At 31.7% G+C, this 18,960-nt stretch overlaps 1 protein-coding gene and 1 long non-coding RNA gene across 2 annotated transcripts in view; one reads left to right on the plus strand and one right to left on the minus strand.

Moving 5' to 3' along the window:
- Positions 1-1,628: 1,628 nt before the first annotated feature.
- On the minus strand, positions 1,629-3,205 carry LOC132758851 (transcription intermediary factor 1-alpha-like). The gene is made up of 2 exons (XM_060750552.1): positions 2,668-3,205; positions 1,629-2,055 (listed from the first exon to the last, which is right to left on the minus strand). The coding sequence occupies exons 1-2, from the start codon at positions 3,009-3,011 to the stop codon at positions 1,629-1,631; spliced, it is 771 nt and encodes a 256-aa protein (XP_060606535.1). The 5' UTR covers positions 3,012-3,205.
- Positions 3,206-13,497: 10,292 nt separating this feature from the next.
- Positions 13,498-18,960, plus strand: part of LOC132758852 (uncharacterized) — a 43,225-nt gene continuing 37,762 nt past the window's right edge. The window contains exon 1 of the long non-coding RNA XR_009629635.1: positions 13,498-13,714. This is a non-coding gene — a long non-coding RNA (uncharacterized LOC132758852). The remainder of the gene's footprint in view (positions 13,715-18,960) is intronic.

Raw genomic sequence — 18,960 nt, forward strand, 5'->3', positions numbered from 1 at the left:
TTATGTTCATGTACTCGTATAATTTATACAATATAAAATGTTATTCACTTATATATGTATGTTCATTTTATAATATAAAGTCATACTCTCAAATCACCTTGGTAATTTGTACATAGTTGTATATAATGTATAAATAATGTTTGAGTAGACAACAATTTTGTAGTTCACTTATACATGTATGTTCATGTCACACTATTTTTCGTTTTTTTTCCTCTTGTTATGTTGTAGTTTCATTTTTATATTTAATCACAGTTACCAGCTCCCTTCAAAAACAATTTTATCATTGACATTGGTCACACTCTGTTTACCATTTATATTACAATAAACCTTGGTTGTTATTATTCATTTACTTAAAAAGTATAAAGCTATATATCTACTGCAAAAATTACTGTTTGAAATTTAAAAAAGTAATAGATCCATAATGCTTGTATGATATCAATATTGTAGTATATTGCCTTAAAAGCAAATGACTCATACAATAACTCATTGTTAAACGGTTAAAACTGCCCTTAAAATACCAGCATTTTATTTTATTGTGGACCATTTTATTCGGTTTACATACAATATTCATGTGTGTTAAATAACAGAGACATTTTATATCACAACTTTGTCAAGAATGACCACAAGAAAGTGGAAACAATGTTATTTTGCTGTTGATGAATTTTATAGAAATATTACATAAGATATAATAGCTTTATACCCTTTAACTGATCAAATATCGTACACCTCAATATTGTCCTCACGTTCTCTGCTTATACACATCTTAGACATTTGTTGATTACAACAAAGTGACTGAATTTCTTGTTTCTTGCTGTCATTTTTTATGACTTCTCCTATCAGCTCACCATCAGATGTTAACTGTAAAACATTTTTGGAGTTATATCCAGATACCAGCACACAGCCTGTTTCAGTGTGATGACAACAAGAAGCCCTCTTTAATTGTTTACCTTTAAATGTTGTAACAATCTGACCAGTATTGTCTAGTACTATCAGTCCTTCAAGATCATCAGCAACATAAATCCTTGTAGCATACTTACTGACAGCTAAACTGTTTATGTGACGAAACAGTTTCTGTCCTGAATGGTCAGTACTAAACTGTTTAAGTTTCCTGCCAGACATTGTGTAGATATAGACTGATGTGATATCTGAAATATATAAATGATTGTTTGCATATGCAAGACCACGACAGTTAAAATCAGTTTTAATCATGTTTGTAGTTTTCATTTGTCTTTGTACAGAAATGAAATGAACTTCCTGTTTGTAGGCTAATGTTACTGCTACTTGAGTTTCATTAACTTTACATATTTCCCATGGCTTTTCAAGTAGATTATAGCAGTTGGTAATTGTATAATTGTGACTATCTAACCGTTTTAGCTTATAGTTGTTGTGATCAGCAAGGATAATTGTACCATTTTTCATATAGCAGGCACTGAAAATACTACATCTATATTCCTTCTTTACTTTGACACAGAATGATTGTCCTCCTTTAATCTGAAGAAACTTGCTCTCAGTTTTTGCAGTTTTCTCAGTTAGTATGCCAATAGTTTTGTTTTGTTTCAGCTGTCGAAGGAGATTTCTGTCAGGTTTAAATTCTATGTCACGTACTGTTATCCTCGTTATGGTATCTTCTATAAATTTGTTGGCAAAACTTTCAGCATCTCCCCCATCTTCACATGAACAAACAATTCAGCTTGATTTTGGTTTGGAGATGTTAATTTATCATTAGCTGATGTAACCGTTGATTTGTGTGTTTGAAGCTGTTTGAGACCTTCTTCAATCTTGTCTTGAAGATGTTTAAATTTATTTTCTATCTCAACTACAGAACTTTTCTCCAGCTTGTCAAGTTGGTCATTAATTTCTTGTCGGAATTTTCTGATATCATCCAGTAACTCAGCCTTTCTTTTCAGAAGGGTCTGTTTATCCTGTTGAAATTTGTTAGCTTGTACAGCAAGGGTCCTGGCTAATACCTTCAGCTTTGTTTGAATTTCTCTTGAAGCCACTTGGTAAGATTTGTTTTGGATAAATTCTGGTATGTAGAATATATCCTTACATGATCTAGAAAAAAAGAATTAAGTCTGTTTATGTATGAGAGAGGAAAGAAAAATTAATCTGATTATCTTGCAGATTGATTAATTTATCAGCCCTCACCTGGCAAAATGATGAATTTATTACAATGATTTATTAATTTGTTTTACCTAGGAAAACGTAATGATTAACTTTCAATTTGGAACAGTCCGAAACTAATAATAGTTGATATATTTTACAAAAGATTATTATTATGTAGCTATCAGTGCTTGGTTAGTTTGAATGTAATCAATTTTTACTGGCTGGTCTGGCTGTAAACTGGTGGCATTAATAGTCTGTAAAAGACATTTCCTTATATACTGAATTTTTACATAGGCAAGGTAAGAACATTTTTACAAATGCATAGAATTTTCTTAAACTTTTCATGATTTAAGAAAATTATTACTGATATTAATGGAAAAAATAAGGGGTCACCATCTTTCTTTTTCGTTAACCATATTTTTGAGTTACCTGCTCTTGAAACTGTATTAATAGATTATTTAAAAAAACTCACATAGGGGGCTAATAAGATGGGAGCTATGAGCGCACACTTCTTTTAGTTTTTTTTAAAGAAAGTTAAATGATCATAATGCTAAACGTTACCTGTGATCAATCGTCATACATGTAGAACAGCCAACATTATCATGATTCTGACAGTACATATCAATGTGTTTATGACTGTGTCTGTCACATCTCTCTCCTGGTGCCGTGGCGAGACCTTTACTGGTTCCAGACTTAACTTGAGATTTATCCAACACCTTGTGACTAGCTAATACAGGCACTTGATTGTGAACTTTTACACAATTTGTACAGAAATAATCATGACAGTCCACACAGAATTTTTTACCTTCAGTGTTTTTACCTTTATTTTTTTTACACATGGAACATAATACATCAAATAATTCATCAGAAAGAATATCCGTATTTATTTTTCCACCTGTAGCCATTTTGTATAATATCTAGTTGAAACCTGTTTACTAAATTAATCTATACAATTTCTAAAGATAGATAAAATTGTCTGAATTTCTTATCATAGTGATTTTAAAGAAACATTTTTTATTCCTATCATTACTTTAAAACTACTTTTTTAACAATGTATCTTTTTCTCCTCTTCTTTTATGAATTACAATCACCTTGAATAGTTAACTTTTAAGGATTTTGCAACGGTCATAATTGTACTGTTATAACATTATCTTATCTCTCACGCTATATACATTTAAATAAACACTTCAAAATTGTTATCTTGTCTTGATGAATTAGGAAACCACAAAGTTTTACATTTGTCAATATGTACCGTTTTTTTTTTAAATTTTGGACCAGGAAGAGTTGTGTTTAGTAGATATATAGTTATGAAGACATAAAGTAATTTTAGTTGTCATAGGGCACAAACATTCCTCATAACTTAACCTAAAGTGATTCAAAGTATGCAAAATTACGTAAACCTGTAAAAAAATGTTAAGTTTTACAGATTTTTTTTTTACCTTTACCCATGCAGAGGAAAAGTTAATTGCTTTAGAACCATATTTTCTTGTGTATACATGTTGAGTTTTGACTTTATTTTTGCATAACTTGACGTCATTTTCAAAGAAACCTTTTCTACTGTATTTGAATATAAGTAAATTTCATAAAACTGTTTCTGTTGTATTCTAATAGTAAATTAGTATTCTTGAAAATTTTGCTATTGTATTTAAATATAAGTCAATTTCACGAAATATTTTTCTATTATATTTAATTATAGATATATGACAATTTCGCGAAACATTTTTCTAGTGTAGTTAATAGAAGTCTTTCAATTTTCGCATCAAATTATGAAATTCCCTTATTATTTTCTGTAGCAAAAGAATTTGGACCATCTGCACAGTTTTAGATGTGTAATTGAACTTTGGTATTAGCTGACCTACATTTTGTTGAAATGACCTAGTTTCTTGACCTTTGGTGAACAGCTATGAAATTTGGACCATATGCTCAATAAAAGATGTTAAATTGGAATTTTGAAATCAGCTGACCAAGATAATTTGACGAAGTGACCTACTTTCTTGTTCTTTCATTCACAGCTATTAAATTTGGACCCTGTGCATAGTTTTAGATGTAAAATTGAATTTGATATCAGATGACCTGCATTATTTGACAAAGTGACCTACTTTTTCTGTCCTGCCATGTACAGCTTTTTAATTTAGAAAATGTGCATATTTGTAGATGTAAAATTGAACTTTGATATCAGCTGACCTAGATAGTTTGACGAAATGACCTACTTTCTTGACCTTTGATGTACAGCTGTATAATTTGAAGCATGTGTACAATTTCAGATGTGAAACTGAGCATTTAACATAAAGGAAATGATTCATTAGTAGACGAAACAACTGTAAACAGACCAGCTTGTCATTTGCTTTATAAATTGTGATGTTTCGGTAACAACATGCTATATTTGGATTTTCTTTATCATGAAGAAACTAAGGGGAGCTTTGTATGGAAGGAAAATTATTTCAACATTATCTCTTCATACATAATTTTTCCTCTTGATTTCAGATGCCTTGAACTTTCAACCTGGTGATGAGAGGATGTACATTCTGCATGACAGATTCCTTGACGATGGCGAAAGTGACCTTGTGCCAATACTCAAATGTCTACAATGAGGTATGTTATATAATTAGTTGTTAAAACCCTCACTGCTACATTTGGTTATATTGAGATCACTTTGTCAAAGGTTGCAGAACAATGGCATCAGATCATGGTATGCATTTTCCGCTATGTAGTCAGTACATATTCCGATGGTTTTGTCCAGATGGTAAGATTTATCATTGTGAGGGATAAACGATTTAGCTAATGAAAGTTTACTCTTATTTTTCATATGCGGTTTATATTGTGATGCAACTGCTCTAGTCTTTCCGTATCTTTTGAACAAGTGGTAGGATATTTTAACTTCTTGGCAGAAATATTAACGGTATTGAGATGATATGTAGGCTTGACCTTCCTCATGTTACAGTAACACTTAGTCTTTTTTATGAATTTCAAAACTTCATGTCCACTCTGTATTTTTTACCAATTGAAAGAAGTTAAAATAATTGAGCAGTACTGTTACTTATGATTTGTTGATGGGCTTCCCAATATTATGCCAAGGTGTTACTTGGTTTACATGGTCTTGTTTAGGAAAATATTTTTAAGTCTTCTTTTATAAAACTTAAATGCAAAGAGCTTATGAAGTATTTCCTAGTTGGTCTCTACATGAGTTACATAAGCTTAGCTAAATTAGGCTTATATAGAAAAATACATGTAAGTCTTTTTTTAATGAAACTGCTTTGCCCAGAACTTGGCTATAGGGCATTTAGCAATGCCTGTTGACATCTATAAAAGATTATGAAGGAATGATAAAAATTGTAATATAATAATTATCATATGCCATCACTTCTATGGGTGACAATGGCAAGTACTCAAGGTTATTGACTTCCAATCATTCGGCTGTAATTCTGTTGGTTCAAATCTCATAAGGGACATTTGAATCTGTCATGTCAGGCAGCTGTCAATCTAGCTGATGAAACGTTGATGGTCTACTTAGATGTTTGCATGTGCCTGAAATAGTGCATGGAGGAGGAATACCTGCGGTTTTTCTCCATCAGTAATGCTAGGGTGTCACCATATGATATTTATAGTGTATGTGTGACTTAAATGCCAACGGCAACAATATTAACAATTATTTTCAATGTTATGGTAACTTATATGATTGTTTATCTTAATGTTACAAATGTTTGATGAAAAATGGATAATCAGAAGGTAGTGCTGTCTTTATATGATACCTATTGATGAAAACAAACTTAAAGTCACCGCCATAACATATACAAATAGCTTAAATGTGTGTTGGAAAAGTTATAAAGCTTGTCAAAGGCTCATTTTTGTCTCTGAAACTTTTTATGTAAGTCTTGATATAAAGTTAATACAACATATCAAAATGCTATGTTCATTTGTATTTTAAACACATTACTGCTTTATGTATGAAGTTTTATTATATTGTTTTGATCTCGTTTATACTTAGGTTTCAAGTCTATATGGAATAAAAGACTATTAATTTATATTGAAGTCTGGTGGACAATTTTAAAGGTTACTGTTACTATGTTTTACCAGTCAACAGCATTGTAGAAGGTACACAATTATGAATGTCTGGACAAGTAATAGTTAAAAGTCAGGTTTCAATACACATCTTACGTCATTAACTTGGGACAGGACATTGTATGTAATGGTCATTTGTCATGTGCAGAGAAATTTATAATTACTGGTTAGTTATCCAGGAAAGCTTGATTAGTGGGTCGACCGCTGAGATATGACCAAAAATGGGTTTAAATAATTTTTAAAACCAAACAATTCATTTCAGTATCACTTGCAATATTAAAAAAAATGATTTTTTACACTCTCTTGGCATAAGTTCCCATATGTGTTTCTGGTGGCGGATCATAACGAAACAAATTTGAAATGGCAGTTGTTTTTCTTAACTTTTTTGTAGTTTTTGTTTAATTTATATCAAATATGTTATAAAGCACTCCAACAAACATTGTTAGAAGTTTTTAGCTTTGAACATTTTAATGATTTTTGCATTAGCTATTCAATCTATTGTTTTCATTTCTAGGATACAGACATTTTCCGCTGTTTGATAAGAATGGGGACCAATACGAACAGGCCTTAGTGTTTGTACATGTTAAAGTCGAGGATTTAGCACCACAGCAGACTCGAGGTCCACACCCATGTCTCCACTAGGCAAGAAAATTCTTGCCAACCTTGAGATTACCCCTGTTCTTAACAAAGCAGATATTGGCAAAAAACAGCTGAGATATTGAGATGACTTGTGATAAGCTTGAGATTTTCCCTGATCAAGACTTGGAAAAGAAATAAAAAACAGTTAAAATTTTTGAAACACACTTGATAATCTTAAGATCTGAAGTTATTTAGAAAAAAAATATTTGAGTGAAAAAAAACTTGTGTCTGAAGTTAATTTTCAGTATTGTTTACAAGAAAAGAACTGAAAAAAAATAAAAGAAAGATCCAAATGAGGGAAACTGATCTTAAAAGATGATTTTATTCATTTTTAATGAAGTAATTATATAATCATATATTATAAATATATTGATATTACGATATAGGTATATATATATATATTTCTAAAATAGAATTAGTTAATGATGAAAAAGTTGTGATATTAATAATGCAGTTTAAAAGATATTTATCCTCAATTTCCTTTTCTATAAGAAAGATTTTTGTCACAGATTTTCAATATTTCAAATTTATGTTCTAAAATTTAGTTTACAAGACTTGAGATTTCTATTAAATTTATTTTTTGATTTGATCTGGAATGACAAATAAACTTGGTATATCATGGTCACTGAAAGTCATCTTCAAAAATTTTGTAAACGTTGCATATTGTGCATAAGAAGAATACATATTTTATAGCATATTTTCAATTGAAGAATTTCAGAAAATTTACAGAATTTAATTTACTAAATATTTTCAGGCTAGAAACAGTACAAGCATTAAAGTATCGTGTATTTGCTTAATCATTTTTGGGGGTACATTGCTTGTGTAGAATTATCATCATGAACATTTTGAATCCTAAATTGCCATGCTTGCTTAAAGAATAGAAGTTGAAATTCTTGCAAAAAATTTGCCATAATGTACAATTCTTTATTTGACGTTTTTCTTTACTCTTGTTTTAATGGTAAACCATCCAATTATACCTTGTGAAACCATTGTACCAGTTAAGGGCTGTTTGCAGAGGATAATTGTCCCCACTATGTTGGTCATTGGTGATGCATGTCATCAGTGCAGAATATACTGTATTCCTACAAAGGAGTGTGCATGGTTTAAGTTGGTGACATTAGCTGTAAAAAAATTTAACATTGTCCAGCTTACTAATTTAAATCAATTCCAAGTATCGATACTGTACTTCCGTAGTCATGTGATTATCAATGTTATGACATATTTGTTTCTATTTCTTAGGCCGTATTCTCTCTCAGAACTATTGGATTAACAAGTCACTCTTGGAGGGATGTGTAGTACATTTATTTCAATAAAGACTTATTAAATAACTTTTCAGGGAATTCAGACATAAACATTTGGACAGTTTTAACGTTTTTCCTGAATGTCAACAACGGACAAAATTCTGAGGGTTCAGGGTAGTAAATTTATATATATACTATTTATACTATTTTTTCTGTTTTTTGTTTTGTTTTGTAAAATGCCTGTTAGTTTGTCTATAAAACAAGGAATATTTTTTATTATAACATTTTGTTATTTGTTATAGTTTTGATAAAATTTTCTCAATGAATATGATTTGCTCCATAAAAGAATATGTATTAGACAATTGTTTACATGTATTTAGGAAAATGATAATATTGTTTTAATCTTTTTAGGTTATTATATCTATAAATACAAAGATTGTAAATACTCGTTAAAATGACTTATAGTTAAATGCAATAGAAAGATATGTATTTAATATATGTACTTACACGTTTAAAGTGTATTAAACATATATGTTATGAAATATTTTATAAAACTCATGAAATATTTTATAAATCTTATCAACAGTAACAGAATGTCCCTGTTATTAAAAGGCACATTATGCCTCAGAAATGAATGGTTTTCATAAGAAGGGACAAACATGTGTTTAGTAATGTCTAAATTATAGTGGAATTTAAGTATATAAGATGCTTAAGATCAGAAATAAGTAGCGCTAAATGTGTAATAAAGGTAGCAATACTTTGACTTCAATACAGTACACTTAATTAAATTTACTAAGTAAATGACAGTTCATATTTATCATGCTAATAAGTACTTTTGTCTGACACCAAGAAGGAAAAGTTTTTTAAGAAAAGAAAATAATAGCATTTTTGGGACATAAAGTGTCTTTCACACACATGAATATTTTTTGTAAACAGAATCAAATGTTCTCAAACAAAATATTATGCTGATATTTTAAGTAGAATTTTAAAACATTTAGCACTGATTTCTTGCACATGTCATCCACAATTTAGGAAATATACAAACATATTTCTCATATTCATATAAGTATTTTGGAACAATTTGTTCTTTCAAGTACATGCCGACTATATATCTTTATATATACACTTTATTGTATGCCTGTTAAATACTGTGCATTTCTTTTGTAACAAATTACACTTGATGTTCTGTTTTAAAGACAATTTAACTATGCAAGCAAATATTAAATATTGAATATTTTCACTTGTAGATTGAAAATTTATTTTCTGAAAAATCTGTTTTTCATTTTTTTATTGAACAAAGAGTGTCACAATAATCAATATGTTTTGAAAAAAGGTTTGTATAATCCAGTGTAAAATTTGTGCCATTTGGTTGTGAAAGTTTATTTGAGGTTATTATCTTATAATAATATAAAACTGTATGTTATTTTGCTTTATTGTTGTCATCATCATCTTTTGCTTTTTTACCTCCGATTTCTCAACATAATTTTGCATGATTAATTCCATTCCATGCTTGTCAACATTAAATCTTTGGTTTGATTTGTAATTGAAGTTGACTTCAATGTTCTCAGATTCAGAATTAGCTAACATAGCATGCCTTTAAACACAATTGTATATTTCACAATGTTCAAAGGTTGATATATGTTCCATCTCACCATGTTAATAAATTAGCAAACATGCATCAACAAAGTTCATTATAATAATTGCTTATTTATACGAATTCAAGTTTATGGAGGAAAACATCTGGTAATATGTGATCAGATAGATTTTAAATTTTCAGGAAATGATGTTTAAAACCCTTGTGATTTTTTATTGTTTTTCCTTTATGTATTTACGAATTTTTGGTTTATTAATTTTATAGAATATTTTACTTCTAGAATTATATGTTAGCTGTTGTCTTGGGTTAAGTGGAGAGATGAGTTTAAAAAATAAACATCTTAAAGTTGCCAAGACGATACATAATATGACACGGTTAAAAGAATATTTTATTATCATCTGCAACACTTTTGAAAGATTTTTTCCTGATCATTAAAAGAAAATATCTCAGTCATTATAAATGTATTGTTTATCAAGATGTTATACCCATAATGCATGTATATTTGTTGAAGGTGATGTTTTATAAATCAGTTTAAACATTTACATCAAAGTAATAATTATAGATTCAAACTGCTGTGACATTTTTGTCACATAATGTATTTTTTCAATAATATTTTTTAATGTATTTTATTTCATTACATCATTAGGGTAGATCTAGTGTAGTATTCATGATTTAGTTTGGAGGTCACAAGTTTTATTACGAATATTTAATAATGTAGTTATTGCTTCATACAATTTACATTTGTTACAATTTAATGCATGAATAAAAAACAATAAATAAAGTATTTTTATAATGAAAACTTGTCTGAATTTTGTCTTTGAATACCCATGTGTAAAGAAAATGTTCATGATTGTGAACAAGCGCCTTTTTCGTGCATGATTTCTGATAGAACATTGGCTTATCATCAAGTAGATTTTAAAGAAATTCTTGAAATGTAGCTTCTGTGCTGCTTAGAAGTGTTTTATCATTAGTTTTTAAAAAAAACATATTTTATTAACTAGTACCTTAATTAATTAATTAATTAATTAATTAGTCCTGTCGTAAACACGTTCAGAAAGATTTACAATACTTTCCCAGCTAGGTGTAATAGACTGACGGTCTATAGTTGACTGAAGCCGCTCACTAGAAATTGAGTGTGCTACAATCACCTCTACATCATATAAACAGTCGTTAATCGATCTTGTAAATAAACTTATAAATAATATTATTTATAACATTAATAAGAAAAATATGACATAAACCGCCTTATGAAAGTGCGAATGTTTTCAAATATATCGATATGAGTTGCACACAGATTTTTTAAGTGACTCCGACATCCCTTTACGTCGCTCAGAGTGCATAGGTCACACAAGACGGGTGACCTAGTTATGTCACCTTTTTTTTGCTTGTGCGACCTAACTAGCAGCGCAGGTTGTGGCTCTAAAAAGATGCTGACGCCTCCCGGAAAAGGTACCAATACGAAGTTTGGCCCTGGGAAAAAGATCTCTATGACGATAGACTGCTTGAGAAGTCCTGCGTAGCGGCTCTACGGCCAGCGACGTAACAGATGCCGATAGTCTGGGACATATGGCATAACCGACACCCGGTATAAATAAACTTAAAACAAGCAAGAAAAAGTGTGAGCTGTTTCATATTTATTATTGTTAAAACTTCTTTGAGATTCAATAAGTTACATTTAACTCCACTCTCAGATATTAGCTCCCTGAAACACGTCGTCTGTGTCTAAAATATATATAATGTCTAAAATACATACATGTATAATTAACCTTTTTATATTTTAAAGGTACAATTATAAAAAATTATATTGTTGTCTCTTAAAAAAGATGTGAACCTATGCATTTAGACTTTTTGAGATTATAACAAAATATTACACAATTTTACTGAGATACCTACCTGGTTAGAAAACAAGGTCATTATATATATGTTTAGTTTGTGTTGTATACTGTCTGGAAGGAAAAGGAAAGCAGCTACAAAAGAACTTATGCACTTGACAAATGCAATTTCTTTATATAAAAAATGTTTTTGGAAAACAATGTAGCCAAATCATTTTACATTTAGAGATTTTTTTAATACTCCTACACCCTCCCATTGAAGTTCTTTCATTTCTGTTTCAGAACAAAACTTGGTGAGATGAAGCACACTGTAGAGCGCCTACTTATGAAATATAATATATTTCTTTTTTTAATTAAAACGAGAATATATGGTTTAGGACATCCTTTGGGATCATTATTTTGCAGATGGGAGATGCGGGGTGGCAAATGCAGTCTCAGCTCCGTGTTCTGAACTGGGCGATCAATGTCCTAATGGACTACTTTTGATGATTACTTTCTAAAAATGATAATCATTAAACATAACCCAGTCAGTAGTTTACGCTTGGATTTCATTTACTCCTGCAGTGTGAAGATACTTTTTTATAAAGCGTTTTCAGCTTCCTAGGTAATCCGTAATTTGTCTTCGTGTAATCTAGTGTGTTAGTGAAAAGATAACAAATAAAATATTGTTTAAAACTAACAATAAATAAGAGAGAAGTAACCCGCTTTAAGTCTACATAATTCAAAGAAAATTGCTTAATTTTAGTGAACAATATTTTGTAAGTAGGAGGAGTGTTCGGGGAGTTTAAGGACTTTTGCTGTAGTTTGATAAATAATTGGAATTGAAAAACAAGAAAAACACCATAAAATATTTAATTCGTTTACAGCCAGCTGTAAAAATTACAATGAAATACATTAAACAATAAATAAATTACAAATAAAACAAAACATACACCGAAGCATACCCGGAGCATGCTAGCTAAATATGTTAACGTCAGATTTCCCCGATCGTCATATCGACTCACTTTTCGACGTAATCTCATTCACAGCGATACATTTTCTATGCCTCTTGACCCATTTGTCGTGCATGTCCTCGTACCAGATGTTGTCGAATGACGAAACTATTCTCTAGGTTTCAATTTGTAATTCCAACCCGGAATCAAAGCGTCGACCACTCAGCTGTGCTTTGATCTCCGGAAAAACTCGCAAATCCATCGACGCGAGGTACGGGCATCCTCTATTGACTCTCTTCCGTTGGGAACATGTCATGCCGTCTGAATACTAGCGATCCACAGCATTTCTTTGTTGTTCTAGATGCTTGAATCATTTTATACGTCTCCGTTGGTGTCTTTTCTATTCCTATACAAAACTTGATGATTGCCCTGACTTCAACGTCGCCTATTGACGTCATTTTTCTCTTGATTTGTGTAAGCACCAGTGATGTTAAAACCGTTGTTATTCAAACAATTGTAATGATTTACGAGTAGAATTTTCAGGAAATGACGTTGACGTTATATTTAACGCTCTTGCTTTTTCGTGACGTTATCCATTGACATTTAAGAAAATTATTATCAATTAAATATATCGGTACCATAATCTTAAATACGATAAAATCGGAGTGCTCCGGGTATGCGTTATGCGGTTCCTATAGAAACAAATTTCGAGCGGTATTTGTCTATTCTTGTTAATAAGCGTTATACTACATATTGAGCACATATTTAAATTACATTTTGTGAAATATGGATAAAAACGCACCATTAAGGAAAGAATACAGCAAAAGTCCTTAAACTTCCCGAACACCCCTCGTATACAATAATGCCTCTGGACTGAATGAATATTGCACATTTATCGTGAGTTAACAGTTATTTTGTTAATAGTTTTAACTAGCATAAATCTCAGTGTAGGAATTATCAATGGTTGACAGTTGACAGGTAATGGTGTGTAAACAAAAACATCGTGACTTTTTTGTAAATCGCGCCAATATTCAATTTAGCACGGTACGGTACGGGAAGAAACGGACATTTATTCACGTGGCAGTCCCGTGATTCAGTGTAAAGATGTCAGCCCCCATAGACACGTTTGCAAATAAACAATAATTTTCTGTATTTGTGTCTATTGATGACCAAGCATCAGAAATGGAGAATGCAAACTGGCGGAAAGTTGTGCAGAAGCAAGTGTATGATATTCTGTCTCACAAATATGGGCTGTTGATTGTTCTTGGAGGTGCTGTCCTTATCGTTGTGTCGGCGTTTCATTTTGGAGAGGTTGGCTAAAAAATAATTTCTCAAAATTGTCTAGAACAACAAGAATATCATATCCTATGTATTTGTATCAATGTGGGAAAAAAACTAAAAGTTTAGTCTAAATAAGTCCAATGATTTAGATTAAACAGGATATAATTTTGAAAATGCACCAAATACACAGGTTGACAGTTTCCGAACTACAATGTAGACAAGCAGTTTGCGAGTAAAGAAAACTGATTGCGTATATCACTGTATAAAACATATGTAAATTAGTCTGACTTTTGGTAGGTTTGAAAGTAGATTTAAATACATTCAATGTCAAACAATGTGTTGAAATATATATACTGAAACAGGGTGAGAGTGGTTTCGTCGAACTACTGGTTTGGCGAACTGATCTTATATAATAAAACAGGTAGTGGTTTCGCGAACTTAATTTATAAAGTGCAAAAATATATTGTGTACTGGCATGCGAGCAGTTCCCGTACAAAAATCGTAGTTGCTGTGGTGGTCACTGACCTAACCGAAATATAGTGGTGTTTGACCTTGGTGAGATGGGACGTCCCAGTATTCCCTCAGTCCACATCCTGGTTTCCTGTTGAATGGACAAGCAATAAACTGCTCAGATTAATCTATCTGATTACATCCGTGTGTCAAAGTATCCAAAGAACTTGAACATCTATGTAAGTTTGTTATACCATTATAGATTTACTATAATGGTGGCAGTGGTGATTCAATTCTAGCTGCGGCCTGTATTTTTAAGACGCTACCAGTCTTCGGACCCACTTAGGTTTTTGTACCATTGTGGTTTCTAATTAGGATATTTGATACCGGTATCATATTTTTTTTCTTCTATTCCCAGCAAACAAAAGACGTTGTACCAACGTTGTACTGACGTTAGACCCTGACGTTGGGTAAACGTTGGCAGAAGGTTGGATTTGAAAGTTTTTTAGACGTCAGAAACCGACGTCTATACAACGTCATAAAATGACCTTTATCCAACCTTTTCTGACCATAATCCAACCTTTTCTGACCATTATCTGACCATAATCCAACCTTTTCTGACCATTATTTGGACATAATCCAACCTTTTTCTGACCATAATCCAACCTTTTCTGACCATTATCTGACCATATGCCAACCTTATCTGACCAAATTTTCTGACCATGATTTAACCTCATTCAAAACTTTTGGAATATGATTTTTTTTTTCATTTTGAAGCTCTTTAATGGGGTTAATAAATAAGCATTCTTATAATTTTAGCAATTTATTGTATACTCGGAATCACAAGTACAAAACAAGAAATGTGGTACTATAACAAATGCAAGATTTACATAATATTTTTTTGTAACTATTAAACTTGACGGTATGTACTTTAATAACGCTTCATGTATTAATTAAGCATGTTTTAGAAATAAGATAAACGTAATCCTTCTTGAATATTAACACTGACATTTTATATAGCAAACATCCATGCATGTGTCTTTTCTTATATCACCACTGAACTGATCACTCTGAGTTTTTCAATCATCTATCCAACTCACTGATTGTATATTTGTCTTTGTATTTTATAACTGAATCTAGATCTGAATGTTAAATGGAACAATATTCTGAATATTTTGTTATAACTATAAATAGCAATGTTCATGTATCTTCATTAGCATTCTAGCTTCTTTCGTGCTCCTACACTATGTCGATCTGGGGCATACTTTAAGCGTATCATTACCGTCTCCAACCTGAGATCTCATCACACTTTCTGAAATAAAAAAAAATATAAAATAATCAGTTACAAGTGCAAGAAATAAATCACTTATACATATTATAATTAAACGAAATTCTAACAAACTACTTAAAAAGGTACTTATTATTTTTAATTTAGTTTAAACCATGTAGTTTCGTGTGCCTACTGTATATATCTATTAATTTTGATAAAAATGGCTTCGTGAATTTCATTATAAAATCAAGGGTAATAAGATCACTGTATTTTCTATAATATTTTGAAATATACCTGTCACAAAATCTTGGTAGGTTTTCATTTTTCTTTTCCTCTAAATATTTTCATCTTCCTCCTGAACTTTTGACAGTCATGTTGAATTATCATAATTTTCACAATCTGAAAGACGAAATATAATCGTTTTAGAATTTAACCATGTGGTGGAAGGATGTTTGTCTAATACAATAGGCAAAATCCAATTACTATTAATCTTAGTTAACTCATAAGCGCATGAAAAACTGATATAACAAATACCAAAATGAAATTAATTCTACTCCCGCAAAAATTTATATTGTTATTTTTTATATTCAATGTACTTAAAAATTTGTACAAATGCTCAAACAACATCAAAGAAATTCACATGTTACTGTCATTTTTATAGATATCATCTTGCCCAGCATGATCTGGTCTGCTAAGTGTATATAGGACAGACTGGCTTAGTGTAAAAACGTTTTATGATACGAGCATACATACAACTTGTTGATAAGCAGGCTAATTAACAAACTATTACTTTTATTGATTTATAACTATGATAATGTGTTTTCTGATTGATAATATGTTGTTTGATTACATTAGTAAAAAGATAGCTAGTCAAATACAATGTGCTTTCAGATATATCTTACCAAAGTCGTATCATTTACATGTATCAAATGCCATGAGTCATTATCATAATTAATATAAGAAACACATGGTATGCTAACAGTATGGGTAAAGTACTTCAATTAACAACGAGTAGTTTAACAACTACACAGATATCAAAATCAAACTGCATCTGATACATGTGTAAATGACTGGCCCCTCATATAAGGGAAATTCATGTTGATAAGAAATGAGGAAATTTTATTTCCAGCATTTGAATAATATTAATAAGAGTCTTACGTACTGCATTTAACTTTTTATTGATTTCAATTGCTAGGATATTTCCTACCATTGATTGTGCATTTATTTAGCATGGCGATATAGTGTGAGAAAAATGATCCGATTATACAGACTGTTCTATAGCAAATGATAAAGTGTTCTTACGTGGAAACAAAAATATTTATCTCGCGAAATCACGTTACATTAAGTTTTACCAGTCAAACATTCCAATGATCAAATAACCATCGATACCATGCAAACATGCGGTAAATTAGCATTGAAAAACAATATATAATGTTTGCCTACCTTTTTCTTTTGTTTGGAATATACAACTTTGTCTGTCAACCCGTCGTTTTTTTGTCCGCCAATACAATTGAATTTCAAATCCGATAAGTCGCAAATTCGAATTTACTAAATTATTTACCACAATAAAATGAAGCCCTCAAAAATGATAACAGCTTCATTGTAAATTATATAAACACTTCTTAGACTAATTCGAGGAGATAAGATATTATTTAAACGAAAATAGAGCAAATATATTTTATACTGATCTGCGACTATCCGTTTACAGAGCGCCACCTATCGAATATCGTACGTTAGCCACCCACGTGATACTGTTGTTTTGATGGAGAAAATAAATATATAATGTTCCCTTTCTAAACTTAAACTTAAAATTGTCGCTGTTTATGCTTTCATTTATATATATATTGGTTTCATAAATTAAATTCACCTATTGTCAGATTACCGACCAAAACCCGACGTCGAGTCGACGTCAAAATGAAACGTCTGTTAGACGTCGGGGATTCAACGTCGATTTGACGTTGTATGAAGGTCACCGACGTCGCGACCAAAATTCAACGTTGATCCAACGTTGGGTCAACGTCGGGTGTTTGCTGGGTTGTTGTTCCAAAACCTAGCAATTTTTGAAAAAGAATTGCAGAGGAATTTTTAAGAGTGATATTTTCATAATTTTGCTTATTTTCAGGCAGAAAGAGGTGTGATATTTTTTATATTGCATAATTCAAAGAGCGATATTTTTTTTTAATATTGCTTATTATAGTTACTGTAAGGCACAATATTGTAGTATTGTGCAGGTGTGTGGAATAAAATAATTTTTATTTCGGAAATTGGTTTACAGTAAAGGTAAGTGGTACTTTGCATGACCTGTAATTGCCTGATATTTTTAATTATTTGTAATAAAAATATTGTAATAAGTAATTATTAATATGGCAATGGCGATGGATAGGTCAGACACAAAAGGCCCCCACACCAATAAATCTAAGGTTGCGATTAATTTTGCTTCTGAGGACGAGTTGGTTAAAATTCTGGGGGTTAGTAAGAAGGTTGCTGCTATTCTCCTATCTATAAGGGGGGCTGGCGGTGATATCACAGGCGACATATTGTCTGCAAAATGTTGTAAAAAGTTTACGGGTGAGGAATTAGATATTATGATAGATTTTTCACCAAATGAGGTTTTGGAAGAATTCCCTAGGAAACAGGAGGCTTTAGAGTATCATACTGTAGCTTCTAAAGGGGAAGGGTCCTTGGATAAGTCATTTAGGTCCTTGGATCAGTCATTTTTTGACTTTTTGGAACCAAAGCCTGGGGCAGTAAAGCCTGATGTGGCCAGAGGGTCAGCTGGGGTGAAAAGCACTTCAGTATTTGGGCTTAGAGAAGGTAGACCTGTGATGGGTGGGGATAGCATGGGGTATAATGGGCATATGTTTACCACACCTAGGGTTCCCCAGGCTATTCCTGCTGATTTTGGGTCTGAGGGGTCTCTATGGAAAGAACAGGGGACCACCTCATTGGGGGATAATGAGTTTGAGCCATTATCTCATGGGGGATGGGAACCAGTTTATCCTGTAACAGCCAGGTCAAGACTATCGTTAGATAAAATGCCCACGAATTTAACATTTGATGGCAATTGCAGTTGGGAAGCTTTCATTTTTAAGTTTTCCAGATATGCTGAGATGTGCCAGTGGTCAAATGAGGATAAACTGTGTGCGTTGTGCTTGACGTTAGAGGGCAAAGCTTTAGATTATTATGTAATTTTACATAATAGTGGTGAAGTGCAATCGTATGCTTCTTTATACGATAAACTGGAGGCTCGGTTTGGTGACCAAATCTCACCAGAGGCAGCTCAAGGGCAATTTTATCAAGCTTTTCAAAACCCGGGCGAATCTCTTGATGATTTTGCAGACAGGTTACGTGCCTTAGCCGATAAAGCCTTTCAGGGGGTATGTGCCCAATTTATAACAAGTCAGGTTATAAGTAGGTTTTTGCCATGGTTTATTAGACCAACAAGCTGGGTTCCATGTTTACATGCATGATCCATCCACGGTCGAACAAGCCAAATTATTGGTCCGTAAGTACCAACAGAGCCATGAGGCCATTTTTGGTAGGAGCAAACGCAGTG

The sequence above is a fragment of the Ruditapes philippinarum genome, unplaced genomic scaffold, assembly GCF_026571515.1.
Source record: "Ruditapes philippinarum isolate M1 unplaced genomic scaffold, ASM2657151v2 ctg1440_1_1_1_1, whole genome shotgun sequence".
Lineage (NCBI taxonomy): Eukaryota > Metazoa > Mollusca > Bivalvia > Venerida > Veneridae > Ruditapes > Ruditapes philippinarum.